Raw genomic sequence first — 17,569 nt, forward strand, 5'->3', positions numbered from 1 at the left:
TCACAGCCTCGGCGTCGTACTTTCAACTTTTCCTTCTTTAAAAGCTATAAAACACAAACCCCCACCTCCCCTGTGGCTCTGCACATTAAAATTCATGCTGGAACTTAAAAGAACAGAAAGCTAAAACCTGAAGAGCTTTGCTTATACCTGTATGCTGCAAGTACAGGCACTGCTGGTGTGGCCTTGAGCAAATCTCCTCACCAACATCCAGCTAAGGCGCTGCTCTAACTGTCCCCACACTTCCTGTGGCGCAGTGGGACAGCTGTATGACCTTGCTCTTTTGCAGCGAGCCCAAGTTCCTGGGTGAGGAGAACTTTGGACGCCTCCCAGTCTAGGAGTGTCTGCTGGCCCTGATAACGGGAAGCCGGGCGGGCAGTGGCTTCTTGAAAGCAGAGGAAAAGTTATGCGCACTCCCACAGAGCTGAGTAATTACTGTGGCTGCAGACTGTGAGCTGAGATAGGGGATTCCTCTCCTGCATAACTAGGTGGATGGGAGACAGATGGCTCTGTCTCTTGCTCTGACTCCATCACTGGTGCTCATGAATTTGTGCGAGTGGTCACACCAGCAGAGACGCTCTGGCTCTCTGCATCTGGCACAGGCTGCACAGTGAGTGAATATGATATCTGGGTATCTGGCCATGGCAGATAAAGGCTCATTTTAGTCTGGAGGCTTTAGGAGGCCTAATCAATAGCTTTAATCAATTAAGAATGCAGCAACTGGGAAGCTGCAGAAATCAGCCAAGTCTCACACTAAAAAGACCTCATTCCATTTATCACAACACGTCTGTATTGATCCCAAAAAGGTATGGAATGAGTTCATTTCAAGGACCTGGCACAATGAAGGTCCCGTATGGATCAGTGGTTTCCTTCGCCCGTATCCTTACACCAAGGTTACTGTTGTTTCAAAGGAGGGGGATTTATGTAGAGATATTTTGCCACGGTGCTGTTGAGATGGTGAAGAACAGAAGGTAAGAGAGGTGAGCACTGCAGATTTTGAGCCGTCACACTCAAAGAATCCGGTCTGCACTGAGCACAGTAAGGCCGGCGCACTGACAAGTGCTGCAGCACCACACTGACCCCAAATGGCCAGACGGAGTAATGGCACTGCTATAATACTAAGGCAGCAGGAGCACCATAGTGGTTGTGAAAATGGACCTCCAGTGTATTGCGTAATTGCTGAGAAATCCTCTTTATAGAACAAATTAGGGCTTGAAGTTTAGCCATTATTAGGCTAGGAAATGTTTATGATTCTCCCACAACACAGTAAAAAGCCTTTTACAAGCCAAAAGCTAGCACTGTGTCTAATTAACTTCCTCACAGCAGGGAACTTCTGTGTATCTGACCTGCAGTCAAAACCACACATTAGCGCTTCTGCCAGGGTACAAACTGGAAATGTACCATTATTCCATGCCATTACAGTTTTGGTGCCCATGCTGGGCTAAAAGGTAAAGGTCAGGCCCAGAATTTATATGCAGTATGAAGTGCGCATGGGTTGGCACAGTAAACGGCATTAGACTCAGATCGGAGGCAGGTGGGACAGCGTGCAGAGAAAGGAAACCTCACACAGGCTAGTATCCTAAATCATACCCGGGACCTATTTGAAAGCTGCAGTTCCTAAATAAATCGCACTACAGTTGTGGCATGCCCTTTACCCAGCCATAGACATAACTGAAGCTGCTGGACCTCCGTCCAGCGAATATTTATTTTTATTGTTGTGAATGGAAGACCTAGCCAACTGTTGTGTACATGTGTGTCTGTTTGAGTACAGATAGTCATTGACTGAAAGTTCCAGGCTGTCTAATCTTTCTTTCGGGAGGTCAGCGGGAAGATGGACCTGGCTGACTGCCCAGGCCTTTGGGAGGCAGGTGGGAGCTAGAACTTTATGGACTGAGTCATAGACACACAACTGGATATTCGTACCAGAACTCCGGTCTCTACATGCTCAGCACTGCATGAAATCTATTTTTGTTGACTACTGTTTGGACTAAGAGACAAAGCTTAAGTGGAGGTAGAGACATTAAGCAGCACACTGCACTGCTCTTGTCCACCATTTCTCTATAACAATAAAAAGTGCTGAGATGGTGCCAGGAGACACGCTGATGGAGGCGATTGTTTTAATGAATCCTCCAGCTCGTGTTTTTTCGGACCCTAGTGAGGCCATAAATGAGCGCACAGAGGAGCTGGGTGCTAGTGCGTGCTGAGTAAGCACATCGACCAGATGCAGCAGCCAGCTCTCCAGCAGGGTGGGGGTATTTTAGCCAGCCTTCTTTATTCGTTTCCTTTTGTTGTGTGGATTTTTTAAATTATAAAAAACATAAAGGGCAGCAGGTCTCGTGTGGCGTCTGTGTTGTAGTGTGGAATTCACCTTTGTCCAGTCTGTCGGGTCTCAAAATGCTATTTTGGTATTTTGGTTCTCTAAACTGATTTTGTGATAAAAACAGCTGTGAAAAACTCAATTTATATGATTTACTCGGTTTAAACGACTAACACGCATGAAACTATTTGTCTTAGCTTCATGCACGTGTTGGATCCATCACGGGTTGTGGTCACGTGACCAAACCCAGGTGAGTTCCTACTGTTACTGTTTGATGAAGAGCGGGTGGGTGGTGCTTGAAATGTTACAGACTATTGAGATGCAATCCAATCCTGTGAATTGGACTTCTATTAATCCCAAAATAATGATTCTGGTCAGCCTGAATGGGAATTCATGACAGTAAGGAGTGAAAGTCTGATGCACCTTGAACTTTTATTCAACATCACAACTCCTGTAGTAGACATTTGGTCTGAGAGAACAGCAGACTATGGATATCTAGAGGTATGTCTCAAGAGAAAACCACTACAGGTATGAAATGAACAAGAGAAGACAGAAGGTTAAAACATGGCTACAGGCCTGCATGCACAGAACGATGGAGGATATATTGTTCTCTAGGTAGGCGCTGCACAAACGGCGCAGCCACCGTTCAAACTGTAGGTCAGTCAATTCTGTGCAGGGAGCGTTCTTTTCAGTGAGCTGTCTAAAGCAGAGTTGCACGCACAGTCTGATGTACATCGCACAGTAGTGTTGGATAGCATCGTGAACGACAAATCCAGTCAAAAAGGCACAATCCCATCCTCAACAGTCACCCAGCAAAAAGCTTAGGGAAACATACAGGCTGAAGTCCTCAGACTAAAAAAACTACAAGTCCCACGGTTGCATCCAACAAAGTGCTCTGTGGATGGATGGTATAGCAGCAACTTGAGTTACAAGAACATCAAATCGACCGAAGTGACAGCACACAGTGTGTGTGTGTGTGTGTGTGTGCGCGCGCGCACACGAGTCTGTAAAGCATTTTCCACTGGTCCTGGGTCAGAAAACAGTCCTAAAGCAAGTGTTTTAAACAGACAAAGCATGTTTATTTCAAACTAAAACAATATGCAGCCGACATCAGAACATCCCTCTGCTCCTTTTTCTTTTTCTTCCCCCGGGCATGTAATGTTCTGTTTGTGTTCACTGGATAATTAGAAACAAATTACAGACATTTATTTTGGGGATACAACATTTTCATGTTTTCTATTTAAAATGCTCATTTTTTTTTTCCAATTATAAGCAGCTGTTCTGGTTTTAATGTATGGAGGCCATTTGTTCTGCTCAGGAGAAAAAAAAAAAAAGGAAAAAAAAGCATTGCAAGACACCACAAAAGCATTCATTGAAAACTTTGCAGTAGCATTTTAAAAGAAGAGGAGACAGAAATTGGGCCAACAGCTGCCATTTTCAAGTATATCAATCCGTTGTCGAACAGCCAGGATTTCTTACTCTCTTCCATAGGAAGGTCAAAGCTAAATTTCCCCATATACAATTGAAACATTTTGGCAGGCAATTTGATAAAATTCACCAAGCTCATAATTAAAATGGGTGGTGTGGCATTACAACTTAAAAAAAGGAAAAAAGGAAATAAAATACAAACAAAAGTCTCTATCCATAAATCAGCTAATGAGCCTTCTATTTAAGTACACTGGTTTCTGTGAGGATAAAATCATTTGTTATCAGACAGTGTGAGTCAGTATTCGTCATGTCCCGTGTGGTGGTGGTAGTTTGCTGACATGAGTACAGAGAAGAAGAGACAACTTTACAAAATGATCTTTTACCTACTGAGTGATGATTATGTCCCCTCAGTGTCTGTGACAGTGTCTACCACTGGCAGACTTGCAGCATCCTCCACGGGCTCACTCTGATCATTGTCCAGCTCAGGTCCACTGACCCCCTGCGGTTGGGGAGAGGAGGGTCTCTCTTGTGACTCCTCCTCATCCTTCTGTCCACTTTTCTGCTCCTCCGCAGAGTGAGTCGTATCTTCGGGGGGGCTGGCAGCTTGTGTGAAGGCCATGGATGAGTCCTGGGACGATGCCTCAGCAGGTGGTGAGGCATGGCTAGGGGTTTCACTGTCAGAAGAAGCAGTGGTCTGAGAGGCGGACTGGGCTATAGGCTGGGATGGTGAATCTGTGCGTGGAGAAGTCTCTGGTTGTGGCGACGACTCTGACTTTGGAGGCGCCTCAGTCAATGTGCTCTGACCTTCGCTGTCAGATGACGGGTCGTGCGAAAGCGTCGAGGGTGTCAGTTGTGCCTGGGGGGTCTCGGATGGAGTTGGGATTTCTGACTCAGGTTCGGGCACGGCTGCTTGGTTCTGTGATGGAGGAGGAGACCTGATCTGAAGTTGAGGCGCTGCCTGATTGAGACCCAGCAGAGGGAGCTTGCCCTGAGCTTGAGGCAAAAGCGGGGGCTGGAATCGTGGCTGAATCTGAGGGTTCAGTTTAAGCGGAGCAAGCACTTTGCCTTGGTTCAGTGTCAGGTTGGGATTGAGGGGTGGAGTTGGTAGAAGAGGTGTGGGCAGAGGGAGGAGGGGTGCTGAGCCTCCACGTTCGCGGTCCCTCTCTTTGTCGTGGTCTCGCTCGCGTTCGTGTTCTCTGGTGCGGTCGCGGCCCCTGTCTCTCTCGCGCTCCCTCTCGCGGCTGCGGCGGTTACCATTCATCTCCCTCCTGAAGTCAAAATCTCTTTCATCTCTATCTCTTTGCCTGTCCCATGGGCGTCTTCTTTCATCTAGGTCTTGATGGAGCTCGCTCTCAAAAGGAGCTGCGGCATTACCGCTACGGTTCCAAGCCTGTGGCCCCCCAACAGCTCCAGCATTTACAGAAACACCGGCTGCTGTCCCGGGACGGTTATCAAAGCGGTTGGGGAAGTTCTGCCCAGGTGTGGGACCAGCCTCCGGGAAGCCCTTTGGACCACCTGGGGCCTGGGGGCCTCCTCGCATGCCATCACGTTCATCAAAGTCCCCTCTGGCTTGGTTCCAGCGGTTATCAGGTGTAAACCCTGCAAGAGCCTGCAGACGGCCTACGAGGCTAGATCTGGCTGGCTGAGTACCTGGGGTCTGGAGCAAAGGTGGTCTCACGCCTGCTCCTGATCCTGCAAGGGGCTCCCTATGCTCTGGGGGAGGGGTCCGCAGCAGACCCGAGCTCTGCTTTTCCATCGGAGGAAAGCGGTAGTCCTGGTCTTTGCCCTCGTCAGCTCCAGAGGACGACTCATCTTCTGTTTTGGACACATTTTCACTGGTTATGTTGGGGGGCCGGTGGAAGGGGTCCAGCTGAGGGAAGGGAGCCCTGGGGCGGGATTGAGCTTGGATTGGACTGTCTAGGAGGCCAGGGGTTTGCTGGGCATGGGCCTGCTGCATGAGCAGCGGGAAGCGAGCAGCGGCTCCGGGTTGGAGCAGGTTGGGGCGCACATCCAAAGGCAGCAGGCCGGGCATCCTCTGCCCACTCAGTCCAGACTGATGCAGGGGGTGGGTGAGGGAAGCTGTAGGGTGCATGCCCAGCAGACCCATCCCACTGCGGACAGCATTCTGCATGCCTGGAGATGAACATAAGTGCAGACAGAATTGTTAAAAAAAGGAGACATAAAAATGAATACTAGAAATAAAACTATTCAAACACATTAACGATGTGTCACCTTGCAGTGTGAGCTCTGCAGTAGCATCCATGCCCTCTGCAGACTGTGTTTTCTCATTAGCGGCCTGCTGAGTTTGCACTCCCACTGGGTTGAACACGCCAGCTCCTGGGATAGCTGAGGGCATGAAGCTACCCGGGATGGTGCTTGTTGGAGGAATCATAGCACCGAATGGTGAATCCTTGACAGCATCTTGGCTGGAGCCCACTGAAGGCTGAACCAGAGCTACAGGTAAAAAACAAAACAAAAACATATTTAAACCTGACGGTCTAATAGGGAGCTCCACTTTCAAACTCACATCCATGTACTGGTCATAGGTGAAGCATATAGATACTCACAGGCAGATGCTGAGGCCATTCCTGCTGTCTGAGCAGCCTGCATGAAACCTGGACAAGAAAGAATCATTTGTGTAAGCTGGTCAATTTTTCTTGGCCTCATCTTTTTACAACATGTGCATCATTTACCTGGCGGAGGTTGTGAGGCATTGAAGCTGGCCCTTATGAAGGGTGGCGGCGGCCCATAACCTGGCGGAGGTATGCCCATGGTGACAGGGAAGGCAGGAGGCACCAAACCGACCGCACTGGGAACTGCCTGTGCAACCGGAAGCTGAATATGAGGGATATAAGACTGTGTAAACAAAACGCTGTTAAAAGAAAAATAGTGTAACCTCCCAAGTTTTATGATACACAAATCCCTTAACACATTTCAGCAACTCAAAGTTTCTTAATGGTTTACACCAGTGTAGCGTAACTAATCAGAATCAAATCATGGTGGTGTACTCCTTTTACAGTTTACATGCAGACTGTACCTGCACTGGCATCATGGTAACCTGCTGGTTGAAGGTCTCGGTTTGGGTGTTAGATGCTGCTGTAGTCTCAGTGCTTACTGGCTGATTTGCAGCTTCCTTGGCTTGTTCAGTATTCTTGGCAGCTTCCCACTCTGCAGACACAGACCAAAAAAAAATGTTAACAAATACTGTTCAATTATTTGTTTGGATTAAGGAGTTCAGTTCTTTCTTTCCAACTCAATCTTATTCCTCACAGAGTTTTCCAGTGGATAATAAATAAAGGGAATGGAGCAGAGAGTAAATTCACTTAGATGATGAAATGCCAAGATTTGTCTGCCTGGATAACTGTTTTGTTTTCATCATTTGTGCACAAACTCGCCTGTTTGTCCTGCTTTTATTTCAACAAACACCGCCACAGAATTAACAGAGCCTGAGTCTGTGCCAAAGAAAGGCTCCTTTCCTCTTACCGTCATTGACAGTCTCCTGGTCGATGATTCCTCCTTCGGCAAAGCCATCCAGGTCATCCAGCTTTACCTTCTCCCAAGGTATGTACGTGACACCCAGGTCCACATCCCAAAACTGCTTGTACTCCTGCTTTACACCTTTGTTCAGAGCCCACGCAATCTGGATCAAAGACGCACAAAAGGTCAAGATAACAGATTATTATTATTGTTTTTTAATAGTAGCTTCTTGTAAAATACAACCATGTGCACCTAAATCTAAAGCTTCACCGTGTAGAACGAACAAAGAACACAATGGAATAAACTGTATAGGTAATGTGGACCTTGATGATTTTGGAGCCAATCTTAAACGTGCCGGTGCTGAGCTTCTGACGGGCACGGTATGCATCCTGCCTGTGGACCATACAGATGTAGGCACAACCTCTGGGAGGGATCATCTGCAGAGAGACACGAGGACAGGGGAGGTTAAAGAGAGCAAAAGAGCGTAGCGGAGAATACTGGCAGATGTGTGTCTGGTGAAAGAAAGATAGTAAGACAGGCATTTAAAAAACACACAGGACAGATCATTAGGAACAGCTACAGTAATGACAGGCTGGGGCACCGTCATTACGTTTCTTGTTAAGAGATCAAAACTACACACTGCAACCAAATTAGAGGGTAAAGGAGGGAGAGGTCTGCTTACATTGATGGACTCAATCTGGCCAAACTCTTCAAACAGATTGGTGAGGTCTTGCTGAGTGGCCTTTTTATCCACCTGGCCCACCCACAGAGTTGTGCTGCACACTAGGTAACGAGATGGGGAAAAAAATAATGGGACTTTTACTCATCAGGGGAAAAAAAAAGGTTTGCAGGTGGTAAACTTAAAATGTTTAACAGAACAGAACAATGACTGCCTCTTACCACTGAGAGTCTTGGACCGTATGGGAGGAAGTCCTTTCTTTTGCCGCTCCTTCTCTCGTTCTCGGGCGCGTCTCTCACTAGAATAAGATCGCGAGGACTTCCTCTTGCGATCTCTAGAGCGTGACCGCGACCGTTTTCGATGCTTGCGTTTCCGTGAGCCGGAGCGCGACCTAGACCTTCTCCTCTTTGGAGACCTGAGGAGAGACAACGCCAAACCTTTTGGGAATTCTCTCCAGACTGACTTTTTGTCATGCTAATATTAAACCCTGAGCCTGTTCCTTTTAAACATCAAACCCAGGTATCAAAAGTCAAACCAACCTGGAGCGTGACCTTGACCTTGTTCTAGACCGTGTGTTCAAGGTCTTCTTCTCTTCAGCCTCAAAGATCTCCTCTTCCATCCCATCCGGGCCTTCATCTAGATCCATGTCCTAGAAAACCCATGGGTAATTTCAGGTAAAGCCCATCTCTAGAGCTAACTAATCATTTAATGCAGTCCTGCTTTTAGACATGCATTTCTTTCCAAATATTAAGTGTATCCACCAACCTCTAAGTTAGTGTAAAGTTGCAGTAATGGCCCACGGGCATACCTGCTGCTGGTTGTCTATGGAGTCGTCGATCTTATTCTCTGGCTCTGGAAGCTGAGGCTGGCTGCTGCTCTGAGCATTCGAAACTGAGTTCTCTTGCCCAAAGATCGAGTCCTGCCCTTCTATGCTCATTGCCTGCAAAAAACATGCAGAATGCAAGTTGTTGCAAATCATAAATCCAGAACAAACATAATGTTGAACAAAAAGGCCGCTCTTTGTGTGCGTGCTCTACCTTCTGCTGATGCTCCAGCAGCTGCTTCTGAAACTGCTCCAGGTTTTGCTGTTGAAGTTGCTCAGCCAACTGATGGAAGAGGGAGCTGTTAATGGGCTCAGACACCATGGGCCTGGAAGCAGTCAGCAGCGTGATTAGACACAAACTCTCAGGTGGAAGCAGCAGAATCACTATTAATGAAGGACTAAAACAAACGTCAAACACACTGAACTCACAGTTGAGATGTTGAGCTGTCCTTTTTAGATTCTTCATTACGCTCTGAATCGTTCCCAAAGTCAAAAGGACCCAAAAGTTTCTGCAACAGAAACAAAATGTGAGTAGAAATAAAGAGAATTCAAATGAAGCAAGGATGCATGCCTTCAACAACATCCATGCACACAAGACCTTTGACTGTTTACATACAAAATTCCACTAACTTTGTGTTTTAACTCTTTTATAGATTTCTGTTTCATTTCTTTCTCGCTGGCCAATGAATTCGAGTTCTTACAAAAAAAAAAAGTGTTTTTTGTTTCAATGAATGCAAATGTTTTTGCAAATACAAAAGAACAAAAGTCCAATAAAACCGGTGCTGCTTTTAGATGTGCATATATACATGGACCCAACTCAAAAACATAACGCCTCCAGCTCTGGCTGCCACAGAAGCATAAAAATAAACTCACAGCTGCTGACTGCAGCATTACCTTATTAAAAGAGGAGACCCTCTGCTCCAGGGGGTTGAGGCTGTTGGCAGTAGCTGCCGCAGTGAGCTGAGCTGTCAGAGCTTGCAACTGCACCACTAGGCCAGCATCCAAGGCCTGCAGCAGGGACGGTTGGGGCTTCTGCTGCTGCATCTGCAGACTCTGCACCAGCTGCTGGAGCTGTAACAGGCGACAACAAAGTAAGTTAAACACCTTCTTACTCCGACAGCTACACATGCTGCTCTGATGTAAACACTTTTTGGGAGGATGTGTTCACTTACCTGTTGTCCCTGGGGACTCTGCAAGATCTGGGCCACAGCAGCCACAGTGTCGGTGTTGGTAATCTGCGAAGCCCAGTCAGGCAGACCCTGCACTATGTTGGCTGGAGTGGCCGGTGTAGCCGGGGTCCCTGGATACACAGAGAGAATCACGAGGTTGCCGTGTTCAGATATGTTAAACACCACAGTAGCAGTGATTAGAAGAGCAAATCTGAACTTTAATGTGCTTCTACTGACCGGGTGTAGTGTTGTTGACCGGGGCAGCACTGCTGGGCATGACGGGTGTGACACTGGGAGGAGGAATCCCCGCTGCCATATCCAACAGAGGCTGAATGATGTCACTCTTGAAAACCGCGTTCTTTTGCCACAGATTCAGGACTCTCACAATCTTACTCTGGAATTTGGATGACACAAAAACAATAAGACAAATTATTTACTCAAAAACCTTCTCTCAGACACATGATCTTTAAATATTTCTGTGACCGATCACACACGAGACATGCGTACTCATTCACAAAACAGATCGCACTCATTCGAACGCCCTGTATGTCACAGTAATGTCCTGGGAAACCGAGAAATGAGAAGCCACAGAGAGGAACAGAAAACCTATTAAAAACGGTCTAACCTTATCATCTGAAGGGCAGCGATAGAGGTGCTGGAACGTCGAGATGATATTCTTGCTGAAGCGCGGGGCAAATACGTCCTTCTCTGTGCCAAACTGGTGTCGGGACTGTCTTACGATCGAGTCGATGACATACAGCCCTGGGACTTTGTATTCTGGCTTGCACTGTCGAAGAAAGACAGCTGGTGTTGAGATATATGAACAGCAGAGCAACATACGAATATCTCTGCACCTGCCTGGATGTGGCTCATGGTTCTAATTAAAGCATTAACTCACCTTCTGTATGAACTTCTCTACACTCTGGACAACATGCTTGTAGAACTGAAAGTAAAGCAAAGAGAAAAAAATATTTTGAGTGACTTGAGCAACAACATCGCAGAGCACAGTAACAAAAGGGGAACAGCACTGAGGGTTAAAAAAAATAAAAGAGACTGGATGGAGGCTCTTAAGTAAATCGTCTTATTTCCCCGTTCCTCAGATTTACAAATTAATGCCATGCACAAAAAAGAAAATAAATAAATAATTGCTTTTTTAAAGCTTAGTTCTGTTAAAGGAGGATACAACAGACATGACAGATGGAGACAGCATCATCACTTTCTTGTGGATTTAAACAAGAATTCAAAAACTAAAAGGGCCAAATAATAAAAAAAACCCCAATTATTTTACTATCTGCAACAGTGTGGCTGTTATTATTCATTATTCATTAGTCTGTGAACAAACATCGCAATTACTGCCCGATATAAAGTCATGAAATTTAACAGCTTTGCAGACAAGATCAAAATTATGGCTGAGGACGGGAGTGACTCATGAATACAGATTAAACACTGTAATGATCACACCAGCCTGCAGGACACTCTGGAGTTAGACAACTAGTAGCACTACTAGTATAACCCCGGTAGAGTAGATATTCGTCTATAATTAAAATATAGGCAAAGTGACAAATTAAACCCTAAAGGCTAAAAGAGCAGAGAAACAACAAATGTAGATGCTTTCACACAGTCCACCGTATGGAACAATCAGGCACTAACACACTGAGCAGGAAGACTCTGATTTTTTTGTCACGATGGAAAGACAAACATCTCAGTGATTTCAGAGGTTCATCTTCTTCCAGCACAGACATAAACCATAAACAGGTCCACGGTCTATGACCTTGATGACTGTGCATTAGTGTGATATGCAAGAAAAAGCAGAAGAGCAACATTTCCTCAGGGGAAAGTGTCAGTGCAGGGCAAAATAAGACTGCGTCAGCAAAAACACTCCATCAACACCCACACAGAGGGATATCGCTCATGTTTCCCACAGGTTTGAATTCTATTTCTGGCGGTGCCGGTGTTGGGGCAGGCACACACTGGTAGGGAAACGCAGGATGGGAAGAGCCGGTTGTAGCTGGTTAAAAACCGCCAAACCTTTCAAATAAGACTCAGGGGGCTATCCACTAGCAATCGATCTCTGCTGCTGTTGTCTTCGTCTCAAACACATGAAAAAAAATAAAAACACTTGGACTGACTGCCCAAGCAGATCCTGTGTGCGAAACACAGATTTATAGCAGAGATATATATAGACTGTCTAGACAGGTGTGTTAAAAAGTTTAAGTGTAGCTATAAATGTATACAAATGTGTTCTTAGTGAGTCCCCTCCTCATCCTACTGGAACATTTAAATCCTGAGTTGAAGGGTCTCTTCTTAGATGACGATGGGTCACGCTTTCATCAACATGAACTGAAGAATGATGTCCTACTTTGGAAAATATGTGTCAAGATACACTGAAGAGCTTCTGATGGCTTAGTGAGATTTTTCTTTGGATTTATCTCCCATCTTTATTTTAACACTATAGTAGTTTACACTGCCACCCATGGATGGCAGAGTGGATTATCTATGCTAGGACTTCAAACGTCCCACATACATTTCTGTAAATTAACAGAAATCAAGAGCTAGAAGTAACTTAGATTACTTAAACTAATCCAAACACCAGAATGTCAAATACTTGTACTACTCTGAAACTGAAAGGTTCTTCCTTATTTACAACTTACACCACTTAGCAACTCTTAGATATTTTGGCCTGCACAGCTGACATCTATAAAGATGTGCCACTGTCAGGTCATTCCTGGGTTTACTCTTAAGAAAAAAAGTAACAATGACCAAAAAAGTAACAATTTTTTAAAGTGGTATTTAGTTTAGCCAAATACAAAATCCAGGTCAGAATTATCAGCAAAATCCAGAGTTTTCTGTTAAATAAGGTAAAGCACACTGCTTGAATTAAATGTATGCAGACCAGTCCTGCAGGTATACAGCACAGGTAGAACAGCAACAGTCCTGACTTGTATGGCCAGTACTGCTTTTGTATGACATGTCCCAGGTTTGTGCCCCTGTGAGCCAAACTGTTTAAAATCCATTAATGTTTATGTACTTGCATACAATTCCCCAAAAAATCAGACCAAAAGAGCAACAACTCAAGCCACAGGACCTTACCTGAGTAAGCAGTAAACCACCCTGGTAACTACTCAGGATGAGGACAAGCCTGTCCTGGCTTCAGTAAAAGGATTCAGATCATGTTTTTTAAAAGACAGTTTGCCAGTCTTGTTTGTAGTCTAAATACAGGCCAACAGTTTTGGTCTGTTGATGGGATGTCTTCCTGCGTTACCAGCACTAAATTCTTTGCCTCCCCTCAAATTAACCTGGACATTGTGAGGGTTAGGCCCCTTTTCCCTGGAGTACCTACTCAGATTAACTCACCACGACTCGACTTGGATCGACTGCTTTTCCATTACAATAGAGTACAGCTTAAATGTGAATGGTCATCGTCATAGCAACGCTGCTGAGCGTCCTGTGACGGATTTAGTATGGGATACGAACGCTACAGCAGAGGTGGACGTCGATCGCTGCTCGGTCTGTGGCTTTTCGTCAGACTCGGGGACCACAGCGTTGTTTCAAAAATGCCGGTTTTGATTTTCGGGAACGAGAGACTCATGACTCATCAAGTGACACCACTGACCAGCCAATCGGTGGCATGCAGTCTGATGACGTCACATTTTAGTATCGGATCACTTGGTACATCGGCCGAGCAGTACTATTTTAGTACCTGGTACCGGGTACTATGACCTAATGGAAAACCCCGAAAACTGTGGCGAGTTAAGCAGAGTAGGTACTAATGGAAAAGGTGCTTTCATCTCACAGAGGAAAAAAACCTTATGGCATGCACAGAAAAACTATTTCATAAATAAATCAGAAATGTCAGAAATAGGCTTAATATTGAGAGAACCCTAACACTGTAATGGGTATTACAGTGTTAGCTTTAGTTCGTTTAAATCATTATGATTATGATTAAATCATTGTACTTGCTTTCATGGACATTTTTTGGCTGAGCACTTTACACTTGAAAGTAACAGCCTCACAGGCTTTTCTCATTTAAACAGGCAGCATTTCAGCGCTTTGACAGTAAAAATATTTGCCAGATAGGCACCTTCAAATGTACTTTTGAAACTCTGTGCAGCACTAAAAGTGACTTAGTTTCATACAGAACTTTTTGGTAGACGTGACTTTTGTGCACCCATTTGCAGCAAAATCTCTTCATATCACTGACATCTAGTTTAACTATACAGCTGCTAATGCTAATATTTTACTCATGAAAGTGCATTGACGAAGATTAAACTTGAAGATTTTTTGGAAGCTTTCTTGTGAAGTTTAGATACACAAGTGCCATGTTAAAATACAAAATCCCATCAGGAAGATCTTTGCTGGGGCTCAAGGATTTACTACTGACTCAGTTTTTTGTATATTTGCACAACTGCACAACAGCAATGCAGTTGTGGTTAAGCAAATGAAAGGGAGCCCTTCACCACAAGTATTTACACAGCCTGCTAAGAAAAGTCTGAATTTCTAGGTAATGATGCAATTCTGAAAACAGCCAGCAGATGGAGTCAAAGTACAGCAGAGGAGCTGGTCTGATGATGTTTCTTTATCACAGAGACTGTGGAGGAGTGATTCCAATTATATAAGTTCAGCTGCAGTCAAAGTTAAACTTATCTAAGGTAACATACCATATAGAGCTTTTTCTAAAACTGCCAACAATTTTTTTTTAAAGTCATTAGATATGATACAAGTAAAGCTAAACAAACAAGCTGGTAGTTTTGAAATTTTGCCAACACATAAAGCTGCAAACTACAATATTCAATATATACACATTATACATATGCAAGGGAAAGTGAAGCTGAAATAAGTCCACTAGAAATTTTCAAGACAAGAAATTTACAGCAGAAACTGTAAAGTATGAAGACTTAACATGGCGTGACTGTGAGAACTGCAGTACGCCATTTACAGACTCAAACTTGCAGACAAACTTTAGTAACTTTATTCGTTTACTTTAAAAGCAATCGTCAGACTATTAAATAATGAAAGTAACTGCACCCTGGAAACAAAGCATGTCACCTTTGTTGTTTATCTTAGATTAATAAATGTGCACATTGAGCAACAACTTACGGCAAGTACACGTAAAACTACGAGTACTGTAACTCAACTACTATTGCCATTGTAACACTGGGCACACAGGATCAGCTTTCTGGGGATAACAGAGGGCTTCAAGCCCTGTTTGAAATGATGCCACTGTTAGATCAGCCCTGCAGAAAGACCAACTATTTCCTCCTTCAGAGTTCTGTCTCTTGTGATTATCTACTACAAGAATTAAAACCTGCATAAAATAAGCTCCTCCAATGATCCAGCAACCTGCCAGCGATGGTTCTTCCCTGTGATCACTGGGATCATAAGCTGTGATGCTGTGTTCAGCTCTGTCTGTCAGGAATTGTTGGCTCTTGAGTGGACCATTGAAACTGGTTAGAGGTGACTTGTTTTGTGACGCGACGCCGTAGGAAGACTGAATGGAAAATTACACATAACAAACTGAAACAACACTGAATACTGGCACCAGGACACATAAACAGTCCTTTAAAAGATTCCATTAGAAAGGAAAACTTGGCTTGGTGAATAAATTAACTGGGTGTTTCATCTTCACTCAGTCTGCTGACGATGTATTTATATTTTTTTTTACTTTTGTATTCTCCCTGTGCTTTCCTTTAAGGTCTCTTCCTCCTTCCCCGTACAGTAAAGGCAGACACTTCCCCTACGTGACCCTTAAACTGTGATTTAGCTTTAACAACAACAGCGGCAGCAACTTAACTAATGAGCAACTTAACTAATGAGTTAAGTTGGGTCTGGGTATGAAAAGCAAAGACAACTGTCGTGAACATTTAGCAGACAGTCTTCTTCACAGAGATTCTTCACCCTTTCCAGAAACCCTACTGAGCGCATACTTTCACACCAAAGAATAATAAAAAACAACAACACATGCTCATACATAACCTGCTGCAGTGTGGACCAGTCTCCAGGCAACTGATCACACACTGCACAGGCTGTGTGTGTGAAAGATATGCACAACACTACCTGCAACTGTTACCGAACTGCACTCATCCTTGTACTTCTAGACAGAAGACATGAGCAGCACAGTAGCATCACTGTGATTATGGTGGTTTGTGTCCCTCTATAGACATTTAGAAAGTAAAACACAAGTGCATGTTTCTGATGAACAGATTATGAATCTAGGCAAGTACAAACACTGTAGATAATTATGTACTACTGTCATAATACTGTGACCCCCCACACACACATTTTGAAAATGCTCGATGGAATAGACAGAAACTGAAAGGAGCAAATTACAGACCATCGTGCGACCAGACTACACCCATCTTCACAAGTATTACAGCAACTACTTTAAAAGCTTTTCTTCGACAGCACATGATGATGTGAGAGTGAGAAGGACTGAGACAAAAGCCAGAGAGTTAACGTCCCACTGTGCAGCTCATCCCTGCCATTCATGTTCAACCTTATCCACATATCACATAATCTAGTCTACCACCATCCATAATCAGTGGACATAAGTGGATAGATATTAGCTGAACAGGTTGTGAAATAAGTTAAAGCCTGCCTCGTTCTTTCTTCACTTTTTTAAACCTCTAGTTCTTCCTGAGCCGTTTTATGTTTGTAAAGCTTGATAAATAATTGTGAAGCACTTTGTAACTCTGCTGTAATAAAGGTATTATCATTTATTAGTAACTTTGGTAACCTGCGGATGTCATGATGATGACGAAGAGTGTAAATGATTAGGTTATATTTAATCTGTCAAATTTCTTCATGAGACAAAGTGATAAGGTGGTGCGACAGAGGGATCATTTAAGCAAAGCTGTAATCTTCACCACTTTTAAAAGAGATGCCGTTCTTCACTCGAGGCACCAAACAAGCATCGGCCACATGCTACCACGCGTGGCATTTCACTGCAGATATAGAAACCAGGACATGATCAATTCATACTTCCTGAATGAAACGTCTCTCTCAAACCGACGGCTCAGCAGAGAGCTTTGTGATTTTCTATGTCGGTCAGGATCATTTAGGCTGAGCTCAAACGTTTCACAGCACTGAAATGTAGCAGCAGAGAAAAACAAACTGAATTTGTTTATTTTGTTAATATGTAATTACATTACACCAGCAGCCACTACATGCAGTCCTCACAGAAACACCACCTTAACTTCTGCAGACTTTTCTGCCACTGCAGGGTCTCAAATATTATCTGTGATGCAAAGTGTCAGATTTAAAACATAATTCATTTAACATGGAATGTGATGAATGCTTTCATGTAGCTCTTAAAATAAACACTAAATCTTTGCTTGGCCAATTTTTTGCTTCATTCGTGTAACATGTGTTCAGATTTAAAGGGTTTCTGTCAGACTACTTAACCAGTCTAATTATTTTCTCTCAACCTGCAAATACTTGCCAGCAACATAATCCAAATTCTACTTCTTTTTTTTACTTCTTCCAACATATAAAGAGTAACTTCATCTCCTTGTATTTAGCAGTCACAGACTCAAACAGACTTTAAGTAAATAAACAAGATAAAACCCATTTAAAAATAAGTTACATATCTAGTATTTTCTAACTGGACTCTGGACTTTTCAGATTAATATCTTTAAATTTCCACACTAACCTGAGATGATACGTAAGGGACATTAGAATCC

The 17,569-nt window shown here is 44.0% G+C and overlaps 1 protein-coding gene across 3 annotated transcripts in view; it reads right to left on the reverse strand.

Annotated features, from left to right (window-relative positions):
* Positions 1-17,569, reverse strand: part of scaf8 (SR-related CTD-associated factor 8) — a 75,816-nt gene that overhangs the window by 47,509 nt on the left and 10,738 nt on the right. Inside the window, exons 3-20 of one of the 3 annotated variants that reach the window (XM_084914026.1) lie at positions 10,789-10,833; positions 10,516-10,677; positions 10,128-10,284; positions 9,894-10,021; positions 9,616-9,792; positions 9,151-9,230; positions 8,936-9,047; positions 8,707-8,838; positions 8,438-8,547; positions 8,120-8,313; positions 7,902-8,002; positions 7,543-7,656; positions 7,226-7,382; positions 6,780-6,910; positions 6,436-6,598; positions 6,310-6,357; positions 5,975-6,196; positions 4,126-5,875 (exon numbers count right to left, since the gene is read on the reverse strand). In XM_084914026.1, the coding sequence (XP_084770152.1) occupies positions 4,140-5,875; positions 5,975-6,196; positions 6,310-6,357; positions 6,436-6,598; positions 6,780-6,910; positions 7,226-7,382; positions 7,543-7,656; positions 7,902-8,002; positions 8,120-8,313; positions 8,438-8,547; positions 8,707-8,838; positions 8,936-9,047; positions 9,151-9,230; positions 9,616-9,792; positions 9,894-10,021; positions 10,128-10,284; positions 10,516-10,677; positions 10,789-10,833 (3,969 nt within the window). In that variant the 3' untranslated portion in view covers positions 4,126-4,139. Of the gene's footprint in view, positions 1-2,727; positions 5,876-5,974; positions 6,197-6,309; positions 6,358-6,435; positions 6,599-6,779; positions 6,911-7,225; positions 7,383-7,542; positions 7,657-7,901; positions 8,003-8,119; positions 8,314-8,437; positions 8,548-8,706; positions 8,839-8,935; positions 9,048-9,150; positions 9,231-9,615; positions 9,793-9,893; positions 10,022-10,127; positions 10,285-10,515; positions 10,678-10,788; positions 10,834-17,569 lie in introns of those variants that run through there. The other 2 variants (XM_084914027.1, XM_084914024.1) reach the window with 2 other exon arrangements.

The sequence above is a fragment of the Perissodus microlepis genome, chromosome 19 (assembly GCF_051167445.1).
Source record: "Perissodus microlepis isolate ML-2025 ecotype Zambia chromosome 19, ASM5116744v1, whole genome shotgun sequence".
NCBI lineage: Eukaryota > Metazoa > Chordata > Actinopteri > Cichliformes > Cichlidae > Perissodus > Perissodus microlepis.